At 36.5% G+C, this 24,188-nt stretch overlaps 1 protein-coding gene and 1 pseudogene across 1 annotated transcript; one reads left to right on the top strand and one right to left on the bottom strand.

Annotated features, from left to right (window-relative positions):
• Window positions 1-926: 926 nt before the first annotated feature.
• Window positions 927-8,059, top strand: LOC139861967 (pyruvate kinase, cytosolic isozyme-like; annotated as a pseudogene).
• Window positions 8,060-11,319: 3,260 nt separating this feature from the next.
• Window positions 11,320-13,061, bottom strand: LOC139864850 (L-ascorbate oxidase homolog). The gene has a single exon (XM_071853418.1). It carries the CDS (start codon window positions 13,059-13,061, stop codon window positions 11,391-11,393), a length of 1,671 nt encoding a protein of 556 aa, XP_071709519.1. The 3' UTR covers window positions 11,320-11,390.
• Window positions 13,062-24,188: the final 11,127 nt, after the last annotated feature.

Below are 24,188 nucleotides of genomic sequence, written 5' to 3'. Positions count from 1 at the left end.
CCGCCACTAATTACCTACCTTTCTCCCAAGGTCAGAACATCATAGAGGCTAAAGGGGGCGGTGGCCCTCCTAAGTTTAGGGACACTATATACATTTCTTACTGAGATTAATTTTATTGTTTTTCTTCCACGTGGCCATCCCATTATTTTAGATGCAGAGAATGAATTCACGTAGTTTCATTTGTTTGGTTTGATTTTTAATATTTTTCTTTGGTTATTCACATGTGATTTCTTTTCTTGTTTGAAATTTTCCCAAATTTTAACTCTATTATTTATATTTATCTGAAAACTATTTTGAATCTTCACTTTAACTTTATCACTCTAATTCTTTAAAGCTTTATATAAAGTTTGATGTATTTAAATTGTTTATGACTTCACACATAACCAAATAGTTGTTTACTTCTAGTATATTCGCATTCTTAAGTATTTGAACAGTTAAACAGGTTATATTTATATTTCTACATCACAGTGTTAAAGTGTACACGGAGAATTTGTTATTAAAAAGTTGAATCCTTTAATTTTCTATTTGACCGATTAATTCATACAAGGTTTCAGTCGATTAATATCCGATTAACGATTTTTAAAATCTTGTATATTAGAAATCAATGATCAAATATATTCCGGCCCTTCCAATATAAATGCTGAAGTTCCGCCACTGCTTTGCCACTGCTTTCTCCCTTTATCTTTATTGCCAAAACCTCTAGATTTTCAAGTTGCTAATTAAACTCAATGTTCAGATTTTTTGGCCAAAACATCTTTATTTATTTAGTTATATAACGTTTTTATTTGTTTCCATATTTAAAACCTGCCTTCTAGAACATTGAAAAGACAGAAGAAGACAACTTGGAGAAAAAGAAACCAATAATATTAATGATAATAAATTAAATTAATTAGAACAAGTTAACACGTTATTAAGCGTGTAGTATATATATTTTTAATTCTCACAAACAATCATCCATCCGCCGCACAATTTTTCATTCATTCATTCCTTTACAGCTTATGAATCAAATGGATGAGATGAAGATTGATCAAAGTGTTGAGTTAATCGGTACAAAACGACCAAAAACCAAGATCGTATGTACTTTAGGACCGGCGTCAAGGTCAATTGAAATGGTTGAGAAATTGTTGAGAGCAGGTATGAATGTTGCTCGATTCAATTTCTCTCATGGATCTTTTGAGTATCATCAGGAAACCCTAAATAATCTCCGTACAGCTATGGATAACACCGGGTTACTCTGTGCCGTCATGCTTGATACCAAAGTATACTACATACTATACTATGTTTCTTCTTTCTTTCTTTTTTTGCACCTTTCATATCATTAATTATTAACTTGTTGATCTACCAGGATTTATATGTCTATCGCCTGTTTGTACTATTTTCATCAGTTTTCCAGGTGTTTGACTTGTTCAAACCTGTGTTTTCTTACATTAATAAAATTAAAATTAAATAGCATTGCTTTTGTTTTGTCAGGATAGTTGATATTCTCAAATTGATCTCTCACATCCGTTAAATACTGATTGGGAAATAGAAGAAATAAATGAATGTTTGTTTGTATGTTTGTATGTGGTTTACTGACGTACTACCACGTATAATTATTCTTCATTGATACATGTGGTTTGTTCTGGCCCGGTAGTATTTTAATGAGAAAATCAGGACAAACAATTCATGTATGGTCACCCGATTTAACATATGGAAGGTGATCCTCACACACTCCTAATTACTTATTATACTTTTAATTATATTAATAATAATATAATATTTAATTATACTAATAATAATATAAGTTCTAACTCCCTAGATTAATCTAAGGGCATAATTGTGAATTTATGAGATATAAGTGTACATGAATAAAAAATGTTAGTTTTATTTTTTGATAGAAACATTGATATGGTTACTTTGTGAAGGATGTTATCCCACATAGGTGGGAGGAGAAAGTAGGAGGTGAACTCCTTGGCTATAAAAGGAGGTCATAAGATTACTTTCAAATTGCACAAATCAATACACTTTAAGTATTTGATTATTTCTTTCTTTCTTACCCTTGTTTGAGAGTTGTATTAGTTAAATATTTTGGAGAGTGTAGTTGGAAGTCGTCTATATTATTGTAACAATTTGTGATATAGTGTATTTTCTCTCTTTGGGGGCCGGTGGTTTTTCTCCTGTTTTGGAGTTTCCACGTTAAATCTTGTGCTGTGTATTGTTCTTATTTCTTTACTATTATTGTTGGGCTGGGTGGTGGGAATTAGTGAGACCGTAATTTCCCAACAACTGGTATCAGAGCGTCAGGTTTGACGGGGGTCTCGGTTATAGGAGTCGGAGTATGCTCTGTGGTTGCCACGGGAGTGGATCGTCCACATCAGAAACGAGTTCTATTGATCGTATAGGGTATCTGGTTAGACAATATTTTTCTGATTCGCAGTAATAGTTGGATTTGTTAGTGGCGAGTTGTGGATTTCCGATTTAAAGGGTCCTGGCTACCTGCTACATCTTTTGGCTATTCGAAACGTGAGCAAAATCAGAGAAAGTGTTGTTTATAGGATACGGATACGATGTCGAAGTTCAGTCCAATGAGGTTTGATGTTGAGAAATTTGATGGGAGTATCAATTTTGGCTTATGGCAGGTTCAAGTCAAGGATGTGTTGATTCAGTCTGGTTTACACAAGGCTTTGAAGGGTAAACCCACCCTTGTTCCCGGCAGTGATTCTAGCAAGAAGTTCGATGAAGAAGAATGGGATGATATGGATTTGAGGGCGGCAAGTGCGATTCGTTTGTGTCTTGCAAAGAACGTGCTTGCAAATGTGCACGGGTTATCAACGGCAAATGAGCTTTGGGTTAAACTAGAGCAGTTGTACCAGGGCAAGGGCATCTCAAATCGGTTGTGTCTTAAAGAACAATTTCATACTCTGCGTATGGATGGGGGTTCAAAGATTTCAGATCATCTAAGTATTCTTAATGGTATTGTTTCAGAACTTGAAGCTATTGGAGTTAAAGTGGATGATGAAGATAAAGCTTTGAGGTTAATATTATCTTTGTCATCGTCTTATGAACACATGAAACCTATTTTGATGTATGGGAAAGAAACTCTGAAGTTTGAAGACGTTACTAGCAAGCTCCTATCCGAGGAGAAAAGACTGGAAGGTAACGGGGTCTCGTCATCAGGAGATACGATAGTGTTGTGTTCGGATAGGCGTAAGAGAAACTCTGGGAAGAATCTGGTATGCTGGAGGTGCGGAAAGACTGGACATGTAAGGGTTAATTGTCCAGGTGGAGCTAATCCGGCAAATGGCTCCAAAGACGCTAACATTGTCTCCGTTGTTACGGAGAGTGACGAATTCCTCTGAAGTCACGTCATCCTCATGGTGTGTCCGCGCCACCATGGAAAGGGATGTTCGTTAGCGGTTCCACAATTGCACATGGGCATTGGTTTGGCATTGATGCATGTTATGTGGTGGAAACTGATGTTGTAGCTGATGAAACTTCCAGGGAAAGCCAAACAGAAAGTTGCACCATAAAGTTTCAGCTGGTTGTTGAACAGCATGTGCCGAGGTGAAATGCTTGGAATGTGATATTCTAAGTGCTATACTCTTAATGGTGGAGTATGATAATTCTTGTTAAGAGTTATGATTATCTGTGATGACAATAATTGTCGGTTTAGACAATGTTCGATGAAGATGCAAGTTTTGTCTCTTGGGAGATAATGTCATCGGCATGAAGATGAGGATCTTGAAGTTGTCATCGAGGAAGCATCTATATCGGTTATCCTTATAATGTTGAAGTATGGTTATCTTTTTCTATTAAAAAGGTGGAGATTTGTTGGTTTTATTTTTTTATAGAAAAATTGATATGGTTACTTTGTGAAGGATGTTATCCCACATAGGTGGGATGAGAAAGTTGGAGGTGAACTCCTTGGCTATAAAAGGAGGTCATGAGATTACTTCCAAATTGCACCAATCAATACACTTTAAGTATTTGATTATTTCTTTCTTTCTTACCCTTGTTTGAGAGTTGTATTAGTTAAATATTTTGGAGAGTGTAGTTGGCTTAAGAGAGTCGTCTATATCATTGTAACAATTTGTGATATAGTGTATTTTCTCTCTTTGGGGGCCTGTGATTTTTCTCCTGTTTTGGAGTTTCCACGTTAAATCTTGTGTTGTGTATTGTTCTTATTTCTTTACTATTATTGTTGGGCTGGGTGGTGGGAATTAGTGAGACCGTAATTTCCCAACACAAAAAGTGGTGTGTGAGAATTACTTCCCTTAACATATAAGCTAGTAAACAGTAGTAATAGTTAAATATTTTTCATGAGTGATTTATTTAGTTACAAAATATTGCTTCAAGTTTCGACATGGTGAATTTTAAATGTCCACGGACCACGGCGTAGATGATTTTGTTAATGCTAAAATTATTTGTGAAATCAATATTCGTTTTTCTTTGTTTTTTAACGGTGGTTAGGAATCATTGACGGGTCGGAACAAAATTCATACGGGCATTACAGTCCTACCTCCCACATCCTCTCAGGAGGAACCCCTAAAACAAATCCATACGGGCATCCGTTTGGTAAAACTCCCTCGGGTGAGGCTAAGGGAAATATTTTTTTCTGGATTTGACCTTCCTTATGGGAAATCAGGTCAACAAAATTCGCTTTTCTAACTAAAAAAGTATCAATGGTGTTACATATTAAGTATATTCTGAATTATTACATTGTGTATTTGGTTGGTGGTATATTAATTTTGTTTATTATGATTAATAAAATCAGGGTCCGGAGATTAGAACAGGATTTCTGAAAGATGGCAAGCCGGTCCAACTGAAACAAGGTCAAGAGATCACCATTTCAACTGATTATACCATCAAAGGTGATGACCAGATGATATGCATGAGCTACAAAAAGTTAGTTCACGACGTTAAACCACAGAGTGTGATCCTGTGTGCAGATGGCACAATTTCATTCACTGTTCTGTCTTGCGACACTGAAAATAGCTTAGTTCGTTGTCGTTGTGAGAACACTGCAGTTCTTGGTGAACGCAAGAACGTTAACCTCCCAAGAGTGATTGTTGATCTCCCCACGTTGACAGAAAAAGACAAAGAAGATATTATGCATTGGGGTGTTCCTAATAAAATTGATATGATTGCTCTTTCTTTTGTACGAAAAGGTTCTGATTTGGTTGAGGTTCGCAAGTTGCTCGGAGAACATTCCAAAAACATCCTTCTTATGTCTAAGGTAAAAAATTTCTTTCACATGAACCCTTTTTATTCAATATAAAATTTTATGAGTAGTTTGGATCAAAACTAGTAGTAATTCTTAGTAAGGTGTAGTTTGTTTTTTCTTTTGAAGACCTTATTATGTCTTATGTCTGCGGGCGGGCAGACATTTTCATTGAAGTCGGTTTGTTTTTTTGAAGATATTAGACAAAATAAGATCTGAAAACATCTTCAACTTCGCAGCTCTAAATTACTGCTTCCAAAATTATAAGACTTACTCCCTTCTCTTCCAAAACTCACGGCTACAATTATTAATTTATTTCAAAACACCAAACACATAGGAGGATCTAATTTTACAGTATCAAAATCAAATTCAGCAACAAAGAAATGAAAATACGAGTATCTAAATTTCATGCCACAAAAATCAAAATCTTATCCATTTGGTGAACATGAACAAATCAATTTTCATAACTAATTCACATGGTCAAAATCTTATTAACTTGATGAACAACCGTCAAAGTCACCTTCGCCGGAAAATCTCGCTAAGTGACCGGATTGTGCAAATTCGAAATGGAATCTGGCCATTAAGGTACGAGGGATTTTCTGGGTTTTGTGAGAAAGGAAAGGTGAAAGATTGAAAGGATTAGAGAAGGGGATGAGAAAATTCACAAAACCCAAAACCCACTTTGAAGGTGCTGATGATGATAATATAGAACCAGTAGACTAGTAGTTGATGTAGAAGTACAGAATTATTTGATACAGATCTCGTTTTGGATTAAAAAGTGCTGGTTTTTTTTTTTTAATTTTTATTTAGAAGATATATGATGCCATAATTTAGGTGTTAAAAATGACTGACTAATGTATTACGGAGTCTAATTTTTTTATATATATATATAAAAACTTATAATTTTAATAATTTAAGATTGTAATTTTTTTAGCAGACATAAAAACAAACAAACTTCAGCGTTTAGTTTACAGATCTTCAGACCACATCTTCTCTATAGATGTGGTTCGCAGTTCTTCAGACAAAAACATCTTAAAAAACAAACAGCACCGAAATGGAATATGGCCATTATGGTACGAGGGATTTTCTGGATTTTGTGAGAAAGGAAAGGTGAAAGATTGAAAGGATTAGAGAAGGGGATGAGAAAATTCACAAAACCCAAAACCCACTTTGAAGGTGCTGATGATAATAATATAGAACCAGTAGACTAGTAGTTGATGTAGAAGTACAGAATTATTTGATACAGATCTCGTTTTGGATTAAAAAGTGTTTGGGTTTTTTTTTTTTTTTTTTATTTAGAAGATATATGATGCCATAATTTAGGTGCTAAAAATGGCTGACTAATGTATTACGGAGTCTAATTTTTTTTTTTTTTTATATATAAAAACTTATAATTTTAATAATTTAAGATAGTAATTTTTTTAGCAGACATAAAAACAAACAAACTTCAGCGTTTAGCTTACAGATCTTCAGACCACATCTTCTCTACAGATGTGGTTCGCAGTTCTTCAGACAAAAATATCTTAAAAAACAAACAGTACCTTAGCCTTCAATTTATAGTTTTTTGTGCCAAAGATGGTTATTTTAGTAATTAATTATGTTTTTCTTGTTTAACAAAAAAAATAAAAATATATTTTAGAAGCTTTATTGCATTAACAAAACACATGTGTAGACAATGCAATGCTTTTTTTTTTTTTTTCCATTCTAAATCTATTACTGTAATAGTAATAGTTATCTAATTGTGAAAACAAATTAAATTAGATTAAGAGGATACTATATACTACATAAAAATAAAAAATAAAAATAAATAGGTTGTTGGACAGAATTTTTTTATTTCATCAAAAAGACACTTGAGATTTTGTCAAGATTATTATATGGTATCATAGATAGATGGATAGATGTATAGTTGATTGATATTGTTTGGTAGGTTGAAAATCAAGAAGGGGTGCTAACTTTGATGAGATCCTGGCGAATTCGGACGCATTTATGGTGGCACGTGGTGACCTTGGTATGGAAATTCCAATTGAGAAAATATTTCTAGCTCAGAAAGTGATGATTTACAAGTGCAATCTACAAGGAAAACCAGTTGTAACTGCCACTCAAATGCTTGAGTCGATGTTGCTTTTCAAAAAAAAAAAAAAATGCTTGAGTCGATGATCAAGTCTCCAAGGCCAACTCGTGCAGAAGCCACTGACGTTGCTAATGCCGTTCTTGATGGGACTGACTGTGTCATGCTAAGTGGAGAAACCGCAGCTGGTGCTTACCCAGAACTCGCTGTTCAAACCATGGCCAGGATTTGTATCGAAGCTGAGAACACAATTGATTATAAAGATGTTTTCAAGAGGATAATCAGAAGTACACCTGTCCCCATGAGCCCCCTTGAAAGCTTAGCTTCTTCTGCTGTTAGAACTGCGATCTCATCAAAAGCGAGCCTCATCTTGGTTCTCACAAGAGGCGGGACCACTGCAAAACTAGTGGCTAAGTACAGACCTGGGATTCCTATACTGTCGGTGGTGGTTCCTGAAATAAAAAAGACAGATTCTTTTGATTGCAGTGATGATGAATCCCCCCCAGCAGCTAGACACAGTCTAATTTTTAGGGGTTTGGTTCCGGTTGTCATTGCGGGATCTACTAGAGGAGCTTCTCATGACGATCAGTCTACTCAAGTAGCAATTGAATTTGGTTTGAAACATGCTAAACAAAAAGGTCTCTGCAACAACGGTGATGCTGTTGTCGCTCTACATCGTGTTGGAACTGCATCCATAATCAAGATTGTCACCGTCAACTAAGTAGTAATTCTTGCTCGCTCGCTCGCTCTTATTTTGGTCTTCTTTATAGAGTCTCCATTTTTGCCCCTTTTATTTGATGGCGCCCATTCATTATTATATTATTATAAGTATTACAGAGTAGTATACTATATGGTCGGTATCTGTATGGTCAAACTGAAAATTGCACTTACTATTATATAAGTATATTTTTGGGAATCTACATGTAATGCCTAATGCCTAAAGCCTATTAATCCATTTGATGCAAGTTTGGACCATGACAATCTTGATTGCTTTTTTGTTTGATATTAACCATCTACTAGTTATTTCAATTTTAAATATAAATTTCAATATAAGTTATTGTAGAGTATTATACTATGTGAATAATTTTACTCAAATTTTACATCCAACCGCCTAATTCGTAATGAAAGATATTAGGATTTAAAGGGACAATGAAGATAAAACGAGAGAAAGAAGCTTCAATGCTTCATGGTACCCGTTCTACAAAAGTCAAAGTCATAACTTCTTCTTTTAGCGACTCTCTTCACTGTTGGATAAATCGGTAGTCGTGTTAAAGTTCGTATGGTCGCTGATGTTCGTGGTGAAACTTTTGGGTTAATTCGGTTATTATTTTATTAGTTACTACGTATGTTTTATGTTTAATAGTTAATTACTTGTTTTAGTGGGTTCTAGCTAGGTGCATAGTATGTACGTGGATAAAAGCTAGGTGGATCATAGTTAATTAATTAGTGAGTGGTGTACGTACGTAAGTTGAAAATAATATATTAGTTTGACCGAGTATTATGCATGCACGTGGTGTAAACGTGTGCTATACCGGGCTTTATGGAGGTGAGGGTTGTAGTTGTTAGCTATTTCATTTTAGCATTTAAGATGTATAGTAACGTCATTTTATTGTGAGCAATTTTAACAATGTAGTCTTCCGGTTATTTTTGCTTCCATATTTTTCTTGCATATCATAATAAACAGATTTAGTTAATGTCAATAGTTTAGTTTTATTGATGAAGTCAAACTTTCATATTTGTTTGGGACTTGTGTTCCAACAATTGGTATCAAGAGCTTGATAGCAGCTTCATCTTAGATCATGTTATTGCTCGTGATAAGAAACTAAACCGAGGACGAGAAAGTTGTAGAACCCGTGGCCAGGGTTGTTTTCTTGGGTGGTAGAAGAGTTTTTTCGAGCAATTTGATCACAAAGTTGAAGCTCTAAAGGGTGTTGAGAAGTTGTCAAAATTTGTTCGTGAAAAGAGACTAAACCGGTGGAGGTACAAGAAAACGTGATAGCGTGTTCGGCTTGTTTTCTTGGCCGGTATAAAAGACTCTTGGAACAAGTTTGTTAAATTGAAAATCACACGGTTGTATGCATTGTGGCTATGGAGGTTAAAACCGAGATGGCGGTGGACGTGATCGCGGAAGAGGTCGGGAGTCCGGATGAGCCGAGATGGTGTAGAACAGTTCAAACCGAGATGACTGTGGACGTGACCGGGGAAGAGGTCGGGTGTCCGGGTGAGTCGAGATGGCGTTGAACGTGTCCATGAAAGCCGCGTTATATGTTACTAGTGTGATGAACGAATACTATCGATAAACCGATTAAGAGAGTGATTGTTGGATAAATCGGTTCGATCGATAGTCGTGTTAAAGTTCGTATGGTCGCTGATGTTCGTGGTGAAACTTTTGGGTTAATTCGGTTATTATTTTATTAGTTACTACGTATGTTTTATGTTTAATAGTTAATTACTTGTTTTAGTGGGTTCTAGCTAGGTGCATAGTATGTACGTGGATAAAAGCTAGGTGGATCATAGTTAATTAATTAGTGAGTGGTGTACGTACGTAAGTTGAAAATAATATATTAGTTTGACCGAGTATTATGCATGCACGTGGTGTAAACGTGTGCTATACCGGGCTTTATGGAGGTGAGGGGTTGTAGTTGTTAGCTATTTCATTTTAGCATTTAAGATGTATAGTAACGTCATTTTATTGTGAGCAATTTTAACAATGTAGTCTTCCGGTTATTTTTGCTTCCATATTTTTCTTGCATATCATAATAAACAGATTTAGTTAATGTCAGTAGTTTAGTTTTATTGATGAAGTCAAACTTTCATATTTGTTTGGGACTTGTGTTCCAACACTCTTCAGATTCATAGACATGTGGCCATGATAAGGTGATGATGAATTGGAACTGGATTTGGAACTGGAAAACAAGCTAGGTAGCTATTAAGAGGACAAGGAAACGATCTTAATTATACCCTCGTGATTCACCCCACACAAGTAACCCATTTGAATTTTTCAAACCACCCCATGGCCCGTCTTGTTGCTGGTCAACCTTTGACTCATCCGCTGGCAACTGATATCCGACAAACTGGATAAGAACTATGAAGCTCTAACCAAGGCAATATACAATCACCATGAAACCTGCGTTTACATGGCATTTTACGTACGAGTGCTTCATTTTCAATTTCAAAGTCTTCCAAACATACCCAACTTTGAATTGAATTGAATTCTTCTCATCAATTTTCAGAGTCAGCATCATTGCCTTCACTGCCCCCTTTTGAGCAGGTTGTGTCCTGTATCGGTTTTGGGTCATATTCAGCTAAATGATGTAGAAGTTGCTCTAATTCTGGTCCAACAAAGTAATCACTACCAAAAGAGGAGGTCAAGGAGAGGTTTGCGTTGGATTTGGGTCCAACCAAACGGGTGGTGGATGCTGGCATTACCAGCACCATCACTACTGCCATGAACACTCAATAACTGTTTTAGAAGGGTATTTAGAATAACACGTTCATATTCGAATTTTATGCTTTCTTGTCCTCTACGCTTGTTTTGGTTGAACAACTCTACATCATTCATGGGACCAATATCTTTGTGTTCTCTCTTTCTCCATCTCTCTTTCTGTCATTTGAAATTTCTGCAATACATTTATTTCTTTGTTTGTTTTATTTGTTAATGAGTTTACTTACGCATTTGATTGGTTTAGTGAATCTTGTTACTTTTGCAACCACATTGGTTGCAGCCGTATCCACATTATGAGCATACTCGTGATTACTTACCAATTCATTCATCGTCTAGACAAAAAAAAAAAAATATTGGCATTGAGTGACTAATACTGGAAGATTATGACAATCATACAGTGAAATTATGTTGTTACTAATTGAAAGAATATTCACAAAATCAGCTAGTGTAGTGATGTAGTAAATGTTTTATAAAAAAAAGAAAAAAAAAATAAAAATAAAAAATAAGTAAAGTGTTTCATTGATGGATGGACTACTAGAATTACAAATTTACATGTGTTTTCTTAACTACAGATGTATCTAACAATATGACTGATAGTAGTACGTAGTATCGAACAACAAAAAGAATTAAAGGCCATGCATGCGTGCCAATTTCATTTAATTTAGCTAATTAATTAATTAAGTGTAAGGAGGTGGTTTGGGGAGATTAGCAACAATGCCGCAAAGCTTTGTTGTATCTGGGAGGCTGTACTCATCTCTGAGTGAACGCTCTGGTGAGAGTACACTTATGTATAGCTGTTGTCCCAAATAGAATCTCTCCCACATCTCCGATCTCAAGTTCCACATTCCAGCGTTATCAAGTGTCGTCATCACTGCTGCCCAACACCCTGGGAACACTGCCACGTTGTGTCTGCTTACTGCATCTTCAAGGTTGTAATTCTTTCTTTTTTCTGGGGCCCACCTCCCTGGTTCTATTGCCACTGCAAAGAACGAGTACCCGTCCAAATGATACGTCTGAATCGTCTTCTCTCTGTTCTCAAATATGATCTCTATGAAGTTACGATATGTTCCGTTCACCACATTCGGTTCTATCTTGATGTTCTTTTCCACATCCGCTGGTGGCTCATCTCCAATCACGTCATACTTGAACTCTTTGTCACCAACCCCGTAATACTCCATCAGTTTCAGCGGAGTCTTAGGGTCGATGTGGGAAACGCCATTCAGTGCAAACCTTAACTTACCGTTAACGTAGTTCCGACTGTTGACCAGCTTAATTGTGCGAGTGATGTTAATCTGTCCGTAGTGGTACGATCCCTGTGGGTTGGGTCGGGCTGCACTGGCTGTCAAGTTCCATCTGAATGATCTGAACTGGTTGATGGACCATGCGATTCCGACAGTGTTTCCAGGTGGAGGAGGTGGAAGCTCAGGTGATGCAGGGGCACTGTTTCCCGCGTAGCGTATGGTTGCCACCGTGGAATACGGCTGCTTGGTGAACCTACTGGAAACGACAAGGTAATAATCTTTAGGTGGTTGATCAGCGGTTACCAAAACTGACATGCACTGACCGACGTGAAGGTCCATGGACATGTAGTCATTTTGCATGAGGTGTGACCCTTCAAGCTCCACCAGCTTCATGTCATGGCCCTGGAACCTAAAGTTGACCGAAGTTCTCAACCCGGCATTACAAAATCTAAACCTGTACGTCTTTCCTGCTTCGAATGTCCATGATGGTTCAGCTGGTGGTGTACCAACCTGAGCTGAGTGGCCATTGATATGAATTCCATCAGGCCGACCAATCGAATTCCCACCATCCAGGAGGTTCTTCAGAGACTTATGACCCTTATTGAACCAGTCTCCAACAATAACTGCAAACTCATCCGCCGGGTTATCAAATGGGACGGGGATCAATGGACGACTATGCACCTGTATCATTCCAATACCACCAGCCGCTCTATGCATGGCGGTAGTGGGGAAATAGTAATAACTTCCGATCTGATCCTTCACCTGGAATTTATAAGTAAAGTTGGTTCCCGGCTCGATGGGGCACATGGTCCCAGGTGTACCATCCACCCATGAATTCTTCCGGTGCTGAACACCATTCCAGGTGAGAAGGAAAGGCTCGTCAAGATTGTTAAACACATTGACAACAATATTATTATTACTCGTACAATTAATCACGGGACCAGGGAATTTATCATTGATCAAAATAACCTGTTGTGGGACCCCCAACGGCGACATCGTGCCATACGTTACCTTCCATTCAAAAAAGTGATAAGGATCTTCCGACTTAACTACCAATATCGAGATGAATAGCAACACAATCAAAAATCCATTCTTTCGGGTATCCATTATACCAATCCCGGAGACACCCAGAATATAAAGATTCTTCGAGTATATATAGATATATTGTTTAAAATCTTTATATTATAAGATACATGATAGAGGAAAAATAGCTAGACATGTTGTTTGTTTATTTATCTTATAAGATTACCAGGAAGAAGATGTTGGTTTTGTTTTTATACGTTTTTCTCTGAAATAACGCGTTTCCCTATTTTGCTCCTTCATTCACGTTTCATTAATGGTGCAAATTAGTACATATGATATATACTATTGCTAATTTTGTGTCAAATATGGAGGCTTGGTTGGTGAATTCTATGGTCAAATACACACATGTATATTGTGGTATAAGACTTGGTAAAACTTGGCATACTATACCTACCAAATTGTCTACTAAATATTTACCATTTAGCCATCTTGAATTAGTATAAATAGAGCAACATGTAAGCTCATTTATACATCCCATATTCATTCTTCAATCTTGTATTCTAGTAGATAAATAGAGAGTTGTTAGTATTAATCTCCTAATTACAAGAGATATAAAGATTGATACTTATCCTTGTAATTAGAGAGAAAGTGTAATTCCTATTTTTCTTATTAGTGAAACGTTTCTTTCCTTGCCCGTGGTTTTTACCCTATTGGGGTTTTCCACGTTAAATCTTGGTGTTCCTTTATTGTCATTATTTCGAGTATTACTAGCGGTTTGCTATAATTCGGTGTCGCTTTTCACAACAAGTGGTATCAAGAGCTAAGGTCTAATATCTAGTGTGTATTAATCTACTTATCGTATGCTCTGTGGTTGCCACGAGAGTGGATCGTCCACATCAGAAAATAAGTAAGATTATTTTCACTCGGTAAAAGTCCTTGGGTGTTATTTCAAGAAAAATAGTATTGTCGAAAAGAAGATTGTAATTATAGCAATGTCTACGAAATTTGAAATTGAAAAGTTCAACGGGAGTAACTTCTCGTTATGGAAACTAAAGATGAAAGCTATCCTGAGAAAGGATAAGTGTTTGGCGGCCATCAGTGGACGTTCCGCCGAAGTCACTGATGAAAAATGGGAAGAGATGGACGGCCAGGCTATCGCAAATCTTCATCTGGCACTAGCAGATGGCGTTTTGTCTAGCATTGAAGAAAAGAAGACTGCGAAAGAGATTTGGGATCACCTCGTAAAATTGTACGAGACCAAATCACTCCACAACAAGATATTCCTTAAGAGGAAACTTTATGCGCTACGCATGAATGAATCTACTTCAGTTAATGAGCACATTAATTCTTTGAATACTCTATTTTCTAAACTTGCTTCATTAAGTTGCAATATAGAGCTAAAAGAACGTGCTGAACTTTTACTTCAGAGTCTACCTGACTCGTATGATCAACTCATTATTAACTTAACCAATAATGTTCTCTCGGAGTATCTAGTCTATGATGAAGTTGCGGCTGCTATTCTAGAAGAAGAAAATCGGCGCAATAACAAGGAGGACAAACAGGCCGGTTCACGACAAGTGGAGGCCTTATTGGTGTCAGGAGGCAGATCAACGGAACGTGGCTCAAGTGGGAGTCACACTCATGGTAAACCGAAGTATAAAAAGAAGAAGACCTATACATGCTACAATTGTGGCAAGAAAGGTCACCTGAAGAAGGATTGTCGAAGTTTAAATAACTCAAATCCTCAAGGAAACATTGCAAGCACTTCAGATGATGGGACTGCTTTGGTTAGTGAGGCAGTGGTAGCAAATGAAGGCAGAAAGACATTTGTTGATGTCTAGTTATTTGACTCGGGAGCTACTTTTCACATGACCCCTAGAAGAGAATGGTTCAAACAATATGAACGTATCTCAGGAGGATCTGTATACAGTTGTAATGATCATAAACTAAAGATCATTGGAATTGGAGATATCATTCTGAAGATGCATGATGGTACAGTTCGTACTATTCAAGGTGTGCGACACGTGGAGGGTTTGAAGAAGAACTTATTGTCTTTAGGACAATTGGATGATCTTGGTTGTAAGATGGTGATACATGAGAAGATTATGATAATCAAGAAAGACGCGGTTGTACTTATGAAAGGAGAAAAGGTGGGTGCTAATTTATACATTCTTAAAGGCGAGACGGTACAGGAATCGGAAGCATCTGTTACTTCGAATAGTTCAAGTGATAAAGTTGCTATGACATGGCATCAAAAGCTTGGACACATGTCTGAACAAGGTATGAAGATTCTTGTGGAAAGAAATCTTATTCCTGGTCTTACAAAGGTATCGCTACCTTTCTGTGAGCATTGTGTAATCAGCAAGCAGCATCGCCTGAAGTTTAACACATCAAATTCTAGAAGTAAATTGATTCTAGAATTGGTTCACTCTGATGTGTGGCAAGCACCAGTTCAATCCCTAGGAGGAGCAAAGTATTTTGTATCATTTATTGATGATTACACTAGGAGATGTTGGGTGTACCCAATCAAGAGAAAGGCGGATGTGTTTGAAGTTTTCAAAGTTTACAAAGCGCGGGTTGAACTTGAATCTGGTAAAAAGATCAAGTGTTTGAGGACAGATAATGGAGGAGAATACACTGGTGATGAATTTGATAGGTTTTGCAAACAAGAAGGTATCAAAAGGCAGTTCACGACAGCATACACTCCTCAACAAAACGGAGTGGCAGAGCGGATGAACAGAACCTTGTTAGATAGAACAAGGGCGATGTTGGCAACTGCAAGCTTGGGAAAATCATTCTGGGCAGAAGCAGTAAGTACTGCCTGTTACGTGATAAATCGGTCACCATCAACTGCAATTGAGTTGAAATCACCGATGGAAATGTGGACTGGAAAACCAGTTAATTATTCTGACCTTCATGTATTTGGAAGTCCTGTGTACGCATTGTACAATTCTCAAGAAACGACAAAGTTGGATCCGAAGTCCAGAAAGTGTTTGTTCTTGGGGTATGCTGATGGAGTTAAGGGGTATCGCTTGTGGGACCCCACTGCCCACAAAGTAGTCATCGGCAGAGATGTTGTCTTTACAGAAGACAAAGATCTTGAAGATGTTAGCACTTCAAAAGAAACTATACCGATACAGGTGGGTAATGAATTTCATAAAGATTCTTCTGAAGCAGTACCAGAGCACGATGAAAATCAAGTAGTCGTTGATGAAGCTCCAGCGACTCGTATTTCTAATCGGGAAAAGAAACGTCCAGGGTGGCACTCATATTATATTATGGAAAGCAATGTTGCATATTGTCTTCTAACAGAGGAAGGAGAGCCAACAACTCTTCGCGAGGCACTAAATCATTCAGCTGCATCTCAGTGGATGACAGCTATGCAGGAAGAAATTGAAACTCTTCATAAAAATAAAACATGGGAACTTGTGCCATTGCCAAAAGGTAGAAAACCTATTGGAAATAAATGGGTGTATAAGATCAAGCGAAATGGCGATGATCAAGTGGAGCGGTATCGTGCAAGAATGGTGGTTAAAGGATATGCTCAAAAAGAAGGTACGGACTTTAATGAAATATTTTCTCCTGTGGTTCGACTTACAACAATTCGAGTAGTTATAGCGATGTGTGCTACATTTGATTTGCGTCTAGAGCAGCTAGATGTGAAAACTGCATTTCTTCATGGAAATCTTGAAGAAGAAATTTATATGCTTCAACCAGAAGGTTTTGAACTACAAGAAAAAAAGAACTTGGTTTGCAGGTTAAAGAAATCTCTGTATGGTCTCAAACAGGCGCCGAGATGTTGGTACAAGAGATTTGATTCTTTCATAATGAGCCTTGAATATAACAGACTTTATGCAGACCCTTGTGCATATTTCAAGAGGTTTGGGGACAATGATTTTGTTATTTTGCTGTTATATGTAGACGACATGTTGGTTGCAGGCCCCGATAAAGATCGTATTAATAAGCTGAAGGCTTAATTGGCTAGGGAGTTTGAAATGAAAGACTTGGGTGCCGCAAACAAGATTCTAGGAATGCAAATTCACCGAGACAGAGATAATAGGAAGGTTTGGCTTTCTCAAAAGAATTATTTGAAGAAAGTCTTGCAGCGCTTCAATATGCAAGATAGTAAGCCAATCTCAACCCCACTTCCTACTAATCTCAAGTTATCCTCCGTTATGTGTCCTAGCGGTGAATACGAGAGGAAGGAGATGTCTCGCGTACCGTATGCATCAGCAGTGTGAAGTTTAATGTTCGCAATGATATGTACAAGACCAGACATTGCACATGCTGTGGGAGTAGTTAGTCGGTACATGGCGAATCCTGGTAAAGAACATTGGAATGCGGTAAAGAGGATCCTTAAATACATCAAGGGAACCTTAGATGTTGCATTATGTTATGGGGAACCGGAATTTATTGTCAAAGGGTATGTTGATTCAGATTATGCAGGTGATATCGATAAAAGTAAATCTACCACTGCATATGTTTTCAAACTTTGTGGTGGAACAGTAAGCTGGGTTTCAAAACTGCAGTCAGTTGTGGCAACGTCAACAACAGAAGCAGAATATGTAGCAGCTACTCAAGCTACTAAAGAGGCAGTATGGTTGAAGATGTTGTTGGAGGAACTCGGGCACAAACAGAAGAATATCACTTTATTTTGTGACAACCAGAGTGCCTTGCATCTTGCAAGGAATCCGGCATTTCATTCGAAAACAAAGCATATACGAGTTCAGTATCACTTCGTTCATGAGAAAGTGGAAGAAGGAACCGTGGATGTGCAGAAAATTCATACTGACGACAATGTGGCCGATTTTCTAACAAAGTCAATCAACCGTGACAAGTTTATTTGGTGCCGTTCCTCATGCAGCCTAGCAGAGATGTAAGCAACATCATTGGCAAGGAAGAATTATCGTGTGAAGATTGATTGAGCTTCAATCGAATCTTCAAGTGGGAGATTGTCAAATATGGAGGCTTGGTTGGAGAATTCTATGGTCAAATACACACATGTATATTGTGGTATAAAACTTGGTAAAACTTGGCATACTATACCTGTAGTGACCTGAACTTTTCCATGTTTATATATATTAATTGAGATTGATATTTAGATGATTAAATGTTTCCAACATGTTAAGCAATCAAACTTGTTAAGACTTGATTAATTGAAATATGTTTCATATAGACAATTGACCACCCAAGTTGACCGGTGATTCACGAACGTTAAAACTTGTAAAAACTATATGATGACATATATATGGATATTTATATAGTTAACATGATACTATGATAAGTAAACATATCATTAAGTATATTAACAATGAACTACATATGTAAAAACAAGACTACTAACTTAATGATTTTTAAACGAGACATATATGTAACGATTATCGTTGTAAAGACATTTAATGTCTATATATCATATTAAGAGATATTCATACATGATAATATCATGATAATATAATAATTTAAAATCTCATTTGATATTATAAACATTGGGTTAACAACATTTAACAAGATCGTTAACCTAAAGGTTTCAAAACAACACTTACATGTAACGACTAACGATGACTTAACAACTCAGTTAAAATGTATATACATGTAGTGTTTTAATATGTATTTATACACTTTTGAAAGACTTCAATACACTTATCAAAATACTTCTACTTAACAAAAATGCTTACAATTACATCCTCGTTCAGTTTCATCAACAATTCTACTCGTATGCACCCGTATTCGTACTCGTACAATATACAGCTTTTAGATGTATGTACTATTGGTATATACACTCCAATGATCAGCTCTTAGCAGCTCATGTGAGTCACCTAACACATGTGGGAATCATCATTTGGCAACTAGCATGAAATATCTCATAAAATTACAAAAATATGAGTAATCATTCATGACTTATTTACATGAAAACAAAATTACATATCCTTTATATCTAATCCATACACCAACGACCAAAAACACCTACAAACACTTTCATTCTTCAATTTTCTTCATCTAATTGATCTCTCTCAAGTTCTATCTTCAAGTTCTAAGTGTTCTTCATAAATTCTACAAGTTCTAGTTACATAAAATCAAGAATACTTTCAAGTTTGCTAGCTCACTTCCAATCTTGTAAGGTGATCATCCTACCTCAAGAAATCTTTGTTTCTTACAGTAGGTTATCATTCTAATACAAGGTAATAATCATATTCAAACTTTGGTTCAATTTCTATAACTATAACAATCTTATTTCAAGTGATGATCTTACTTGAACTTGTTTTCGTGTCATGATTCTGCTTCAAGAACTTCGAGCCATCCAAGGATCCATTGAAGCTAGATCCATTTTTCTCTTTTCCAGTAGGTTTATCCAAGGAACTTAAGGTAGTAATGATGTTCATAACATCATTCGATTCATACATATAAATCTATCTTATTCGAAGGTTTAAACTTGTAATCACTAGAACATAGTTTAGTTAATTCTAAACTTGTTCGCAAACAAAAGTTAATCCTTCTAACTTGACTTTTAAAATCAACTAAACACATGTTCTATATCTATATGATATGCTAACTTAATGATTTAAAACCTGGAAACACGAAAAACACCGTAAAACCGGATTTATGCCGTCGTAGTAACACCGCGGGCTGTTTTGGGTTAGTTAATTAAAAACTATGATAAACTTTGATTTAAAAGTTGTTATTCTGAGAAAATGATTTTTATTATGAACATGAAACTATATCCAAAAATTATGGTTAAACTCAAAGTGGAAGTATGTTTTCTAAAATGGTCATCTAGACGTCGTTCTTTCGACTGAAATGACTACCTTTACAAAAACAACTTGTAACTTATTTTTCCGACTATAAACCTATACTTTTTCTGTTTAGATTCATAAAATAGAGTTCAATATGAAACCATAGCAATTTGATTCACTCAAAACGGATTTAAAATGAAGAAGTTATGGGTAAAACAAGATTGGATAATTTTTCTCATTTTAGCTACGTGAAAATTGGTAACAAATCTATTCCAACCATAACTTAATCAACTTGTATTGTATATTATGTAATATTGAGATACCATAGACACGTATACAATGTTTCGACCTATCATGTCGACACATCTATATATATTTCGGAACAACCATAGACACTCTATATGTGAATGTTGGAGTTAGCTATACAGGGTTGAGGTTGATTCCAAAATATATATAGTTTGAGTTGTGATCAATACTGAGATACGTATACACTGGGTCATGGATTGATTCAAGATAATATTTATCGATTTATTTCTTTACATCTAACTGTGGATACCTAGTTGTAGATTACTAACGAGGACAGCTGACTTAATAAACTTAAAACATCAAAATATATTAAAAGTGTTGTAAATATATTTTGAACATACTTTGATATATATGTATATATTGTTATAGGTTCGTGAATCAACCAGTGGCCAAGTCTTACTTCCCGAAGAAGTAAAAATCTGTGAAAGTGAGTTATAGTCCCACTTTTAAAATCTAATATTTTTGGGATGAGAATACATGCAGGTTTTATAAATGATTTACAAAATAGACACAAGTACGTGAAACTACATTCTATGGTTGAATTATCGAAATCGAATATGCCCCTTTTTACTAAGTCTGGTAATCTAAGAATTAGGGAACAGACACCCTAATTGACGCGAATCCTAAAGATAGATCTATCGGGCCCAACAAGCCCCATCCAAAGTACCGGATGCTTTAGTACTTCGAAATTTATATCATATCCGAAGGGTGTCCCGGAATGATGGGGATATTCTTATATATGCATCTTGTTAATGTCGGTTACCAGGTGTTCACCATATGAATGATTTTTATCTCTATGTATGGGATGTGTATTGAAATATGAAATCTTGTGGTCTATTATTATGATTTGATATATATAGGTTAAACCTATAACTCACCAACATTTTTGTTGACGTTTTAAGCATGTTTATTCTCAGGTGATTATTAAGAGCTTCCGCTGTCGCATACTTAAATAAGGACGAGATTTGGAGTCCATGCTTGTATGATATTGTGTAAAAACTGCATTCAAGAAACTTATTTTGTTGTAACATATTTGTATTGTAAACCATTATGTAATGGTCGTGTGTAAACAGGATATTTTAGATTATCATTATTTGATAATCTACGTAAAGCTTTTTAAACCTTTATTGATAAAATAAAGGTTATGGTTTGTTTTAAAATGAATGCAGTCTTTGAAAAACGTCTCATATAGAGGTCAAAACCTCGCAACGAAATCAATTAATATGGAACGTTTTTAATCAATAAGAACGGGACATTTCAGTTGGTATCAGAGCGTTGGTCTTAGAGAACCAGAATTTTGCATTAGTGTGTCTTATCGAGTTTGTTAGGATGCATTAGTGAGTCTGGACTTCGACCGTGTTTACTTGAAAAATGATTGCTTAACAAATTTTGTTGGAAACTATATATTTTTAACATGTGAATATTATGTGATATATTAATCTCTTAACGCGTTTGATATTATGTGATAGATGTCTACCTCTAGAACAAGTCCCATTGACTCGCCTAATAATAATGAAGAGTCAAATGTAAATTGGAATGATTCGTGGACTGATTCACAAGTTCCCGAAGAGGAACCGGAAGAAGAGTCGGAACCGGAAAAAGAATCGGAACCGGAAGAAGAATCGGAACCGGATGAAGAAATAGAACCGGTGGGGGAAATAATAAAACGGTTAAGTAAAAGAGAATCCTCAACCAACCAACCAAGGTTAATTATGGTCAATGGTGTTTCCGCCAAGGAAGCAAAATATTGGGAGGATTACCAATTCTCCGATGAATCGGATTCCGACGAGAATTCCGATGATGTTATAGAAATTACCCCAACTGAATTTAAAAAGGCAAAAGAAAATAATAAGGGAAAGGGCATAAAAATAGAGAAATCTAATTCCAACCCCGATGAACTTTATATGTATCGTCAACCCCCGAAGTCCTTAAGTTGTAACAATGACCCGGGAACCTCTAAACCACCAGGTTTTTCTAAACCAATGTGGATAACGACGGCTCGTATTAGGGGAACATCATATATCCCTAGAAACTTGGCAAAACGAACCAAAACCGAACAAGAAGAAACGAGCGAGTCGGAATAAGATAGTTATATTCGTGTGGTGTAATATATGTAATATAGTGTGCTTATGCTTTATGATGTATGTAAAAATTGCTTGTATTAATAAGTATTTTTTTTATGAATCTAACTCTTGTCTATTTTACAGTATAAAAACACAAAATGGATAGACAACCCAATATTTTAAGAGACCTACCCGGAGACATGATTGATGAAATCTTGTCTAGAGTCGGTCAGAATTCCTCGGCACAACTATTTAAGGCGAGATCAGTTTGTAAGACATTCGAAGAACGTTCCAAGAATGCCTTGGTTTATAAAAGGCTTTCGTTCGGAAGATGGGGAATATCACATTGGGAAATCCATAAGTTACGATGTGTTTACTTTGACGCATATATTGCGGGGAACCCAAATGCTATTTTACGCAACGGGTTAAGAAATTATTTTGACTCAGTATATCCGAATATAGGACTTCGTGATTTAGAAAAAGCGGCTAACATGCAACATAAAGAAGCATGTTATGCTTACGGGTTAGTAATGTTCGCTTCTCACCAAAGTGAGAACAAGAACATCGGGCTACAACTATTAAACAAAACGTTCCCACAAGTGACGGAGTCGGTAATTGGGGTAAGAAATGAGGTTTTTAGGTTATTACGAGACTGTTGGTCATTACGTAACCCTCGTCCCTTTGATGACGTTACAACACGCTGTCTTATCAATGGCCATAACGGTTATGTTCCACAAGACCAAGGATGGGAAGTAGTCCTAGTAAAACCAGAATGCATGACTTGTTTCTGGACGTATAAATTACGTGTCTTTATTGCCTTTGCTGAACGACTTGTGTACTAGCTAGAATTATCTTCACAACCATCTTGTATCAAATTTATTGTGTGCTATATTTCATGCTATATGTAAAATAAGCGGTATTGTAAGTTTGTAAAATATTGTGTAAAAGTTTGAACGCGAAATATTATTACAATCAGTTTTTCATATAGAATTGTAGTAGTTGAATTGTATATTAGCTACTAAGTATGAACTTAACGGGTAGGTACTACCCGAATTTAAACTTATAAAACGCTAATATGAAGAAAAAGCTTTTATAAATGAGTTCATATTATGCTACGAAATACTATTAACTACTCTTAATATTCTGTATGATTAACGTGTTCCATTTGACTTTTTTGAAGGAAATGGCACCGACTACTCGACACACCGTGAATATGAATGAAGAGGAATTCCGTACTTTTCTAGCTTCAAACATAGCCGCAGTACAGGCTGCGCTACATACCAACAATAACCTTGGATCTGGCAGTACAGGAAATCGTGTAGGATGCACCTACAAAGAATTCACTGCCTGCAAACCTTTGGAATTTGATGGAACCGAAGGACCGATCGGATTGAAACGGTGGACCGAGAAGGTCGAATCGGTGTTTGCCATAAGTAAGTGTACTGAAGAGGACAAAGTGAAGTACGCTACGCATACCTTCACAGGTTCTGCGTTAACATGGTGGAATACCTATCTAGAGCAAGTGGGACAAGATGATGCGTACGCACTACCGTGGTCAGCATTCAAGCACTTGATGAACGAGAAATACCGTCCCAGAACCGAGGTCAATAAGCTCAAGACAGAACTTAGAGGGTTACGAACCCAAGGATTTGATATTACCACGTACGAAAGACGATTCACAGAATTGTGCCTATTGTGTCCGGGAGCATTCGAAGATGAGGAAGAGAAGATCGACGCGTTTGTGAAAGGATTACCGGAAAGAATCCAAGAAGATATAAGTTCACACGAGCCCGCCTCCATACAACAGGCATGTAGAATGGCTCACAAACTAGTGAACCATATTGAAGAAAGAATTAAAGAACAGACTGCTGAAGAGGCCAATGTGAAGCAAGTCAAAAGAAAGTGGGAGGAAAACGGTGATAAGAATCACCAATACAACAACAACAGCAATTACAACAATAATTGCAACAATTATCCCAACAATCGCAACATCAATCGCAACTACAACAAACGGCCCAACAACAACAACAACAACAACAACAACAACAATAGCAACTACAACAATCATCCCAACAACAATAATAACCGCAACAACAACAACAACAATCAGA

This window comes from Rutidosis leptorrhynchoides, chromosome 8 (genome assembly GCF_046630445.1).
Source record: "Rutidosis leptorrhynchoides isolate AG116_Rl617_1_P2 chromosome 8, CSIRO_AGI_Rlap_v1, whole genome shotgun sequence".
NCBI classification, from domain to species: domain Eukaryota; kingdom Viridiplantae; phylum Streptophyta; class Magnoliopsida; order Asterales; family Asteraceae; genus Rutidosis; species Rutidosis leptorrhynchoides.
The sequence above is the reverse complement of the archived record's forward strand: the minus strand, read 5'-3'. Positions and strand labels throughout refer to the sequence as shown.

Excerpts from the sequence above, each read along its gene's own strand:
- LOC139864850 (XM_071853418.1), bottom strand. The coding sequence starts at position 13,061 with ATGGATACCCGAAAGAATGGATTTTTGATTGTGTTGCTATTCATCTCG.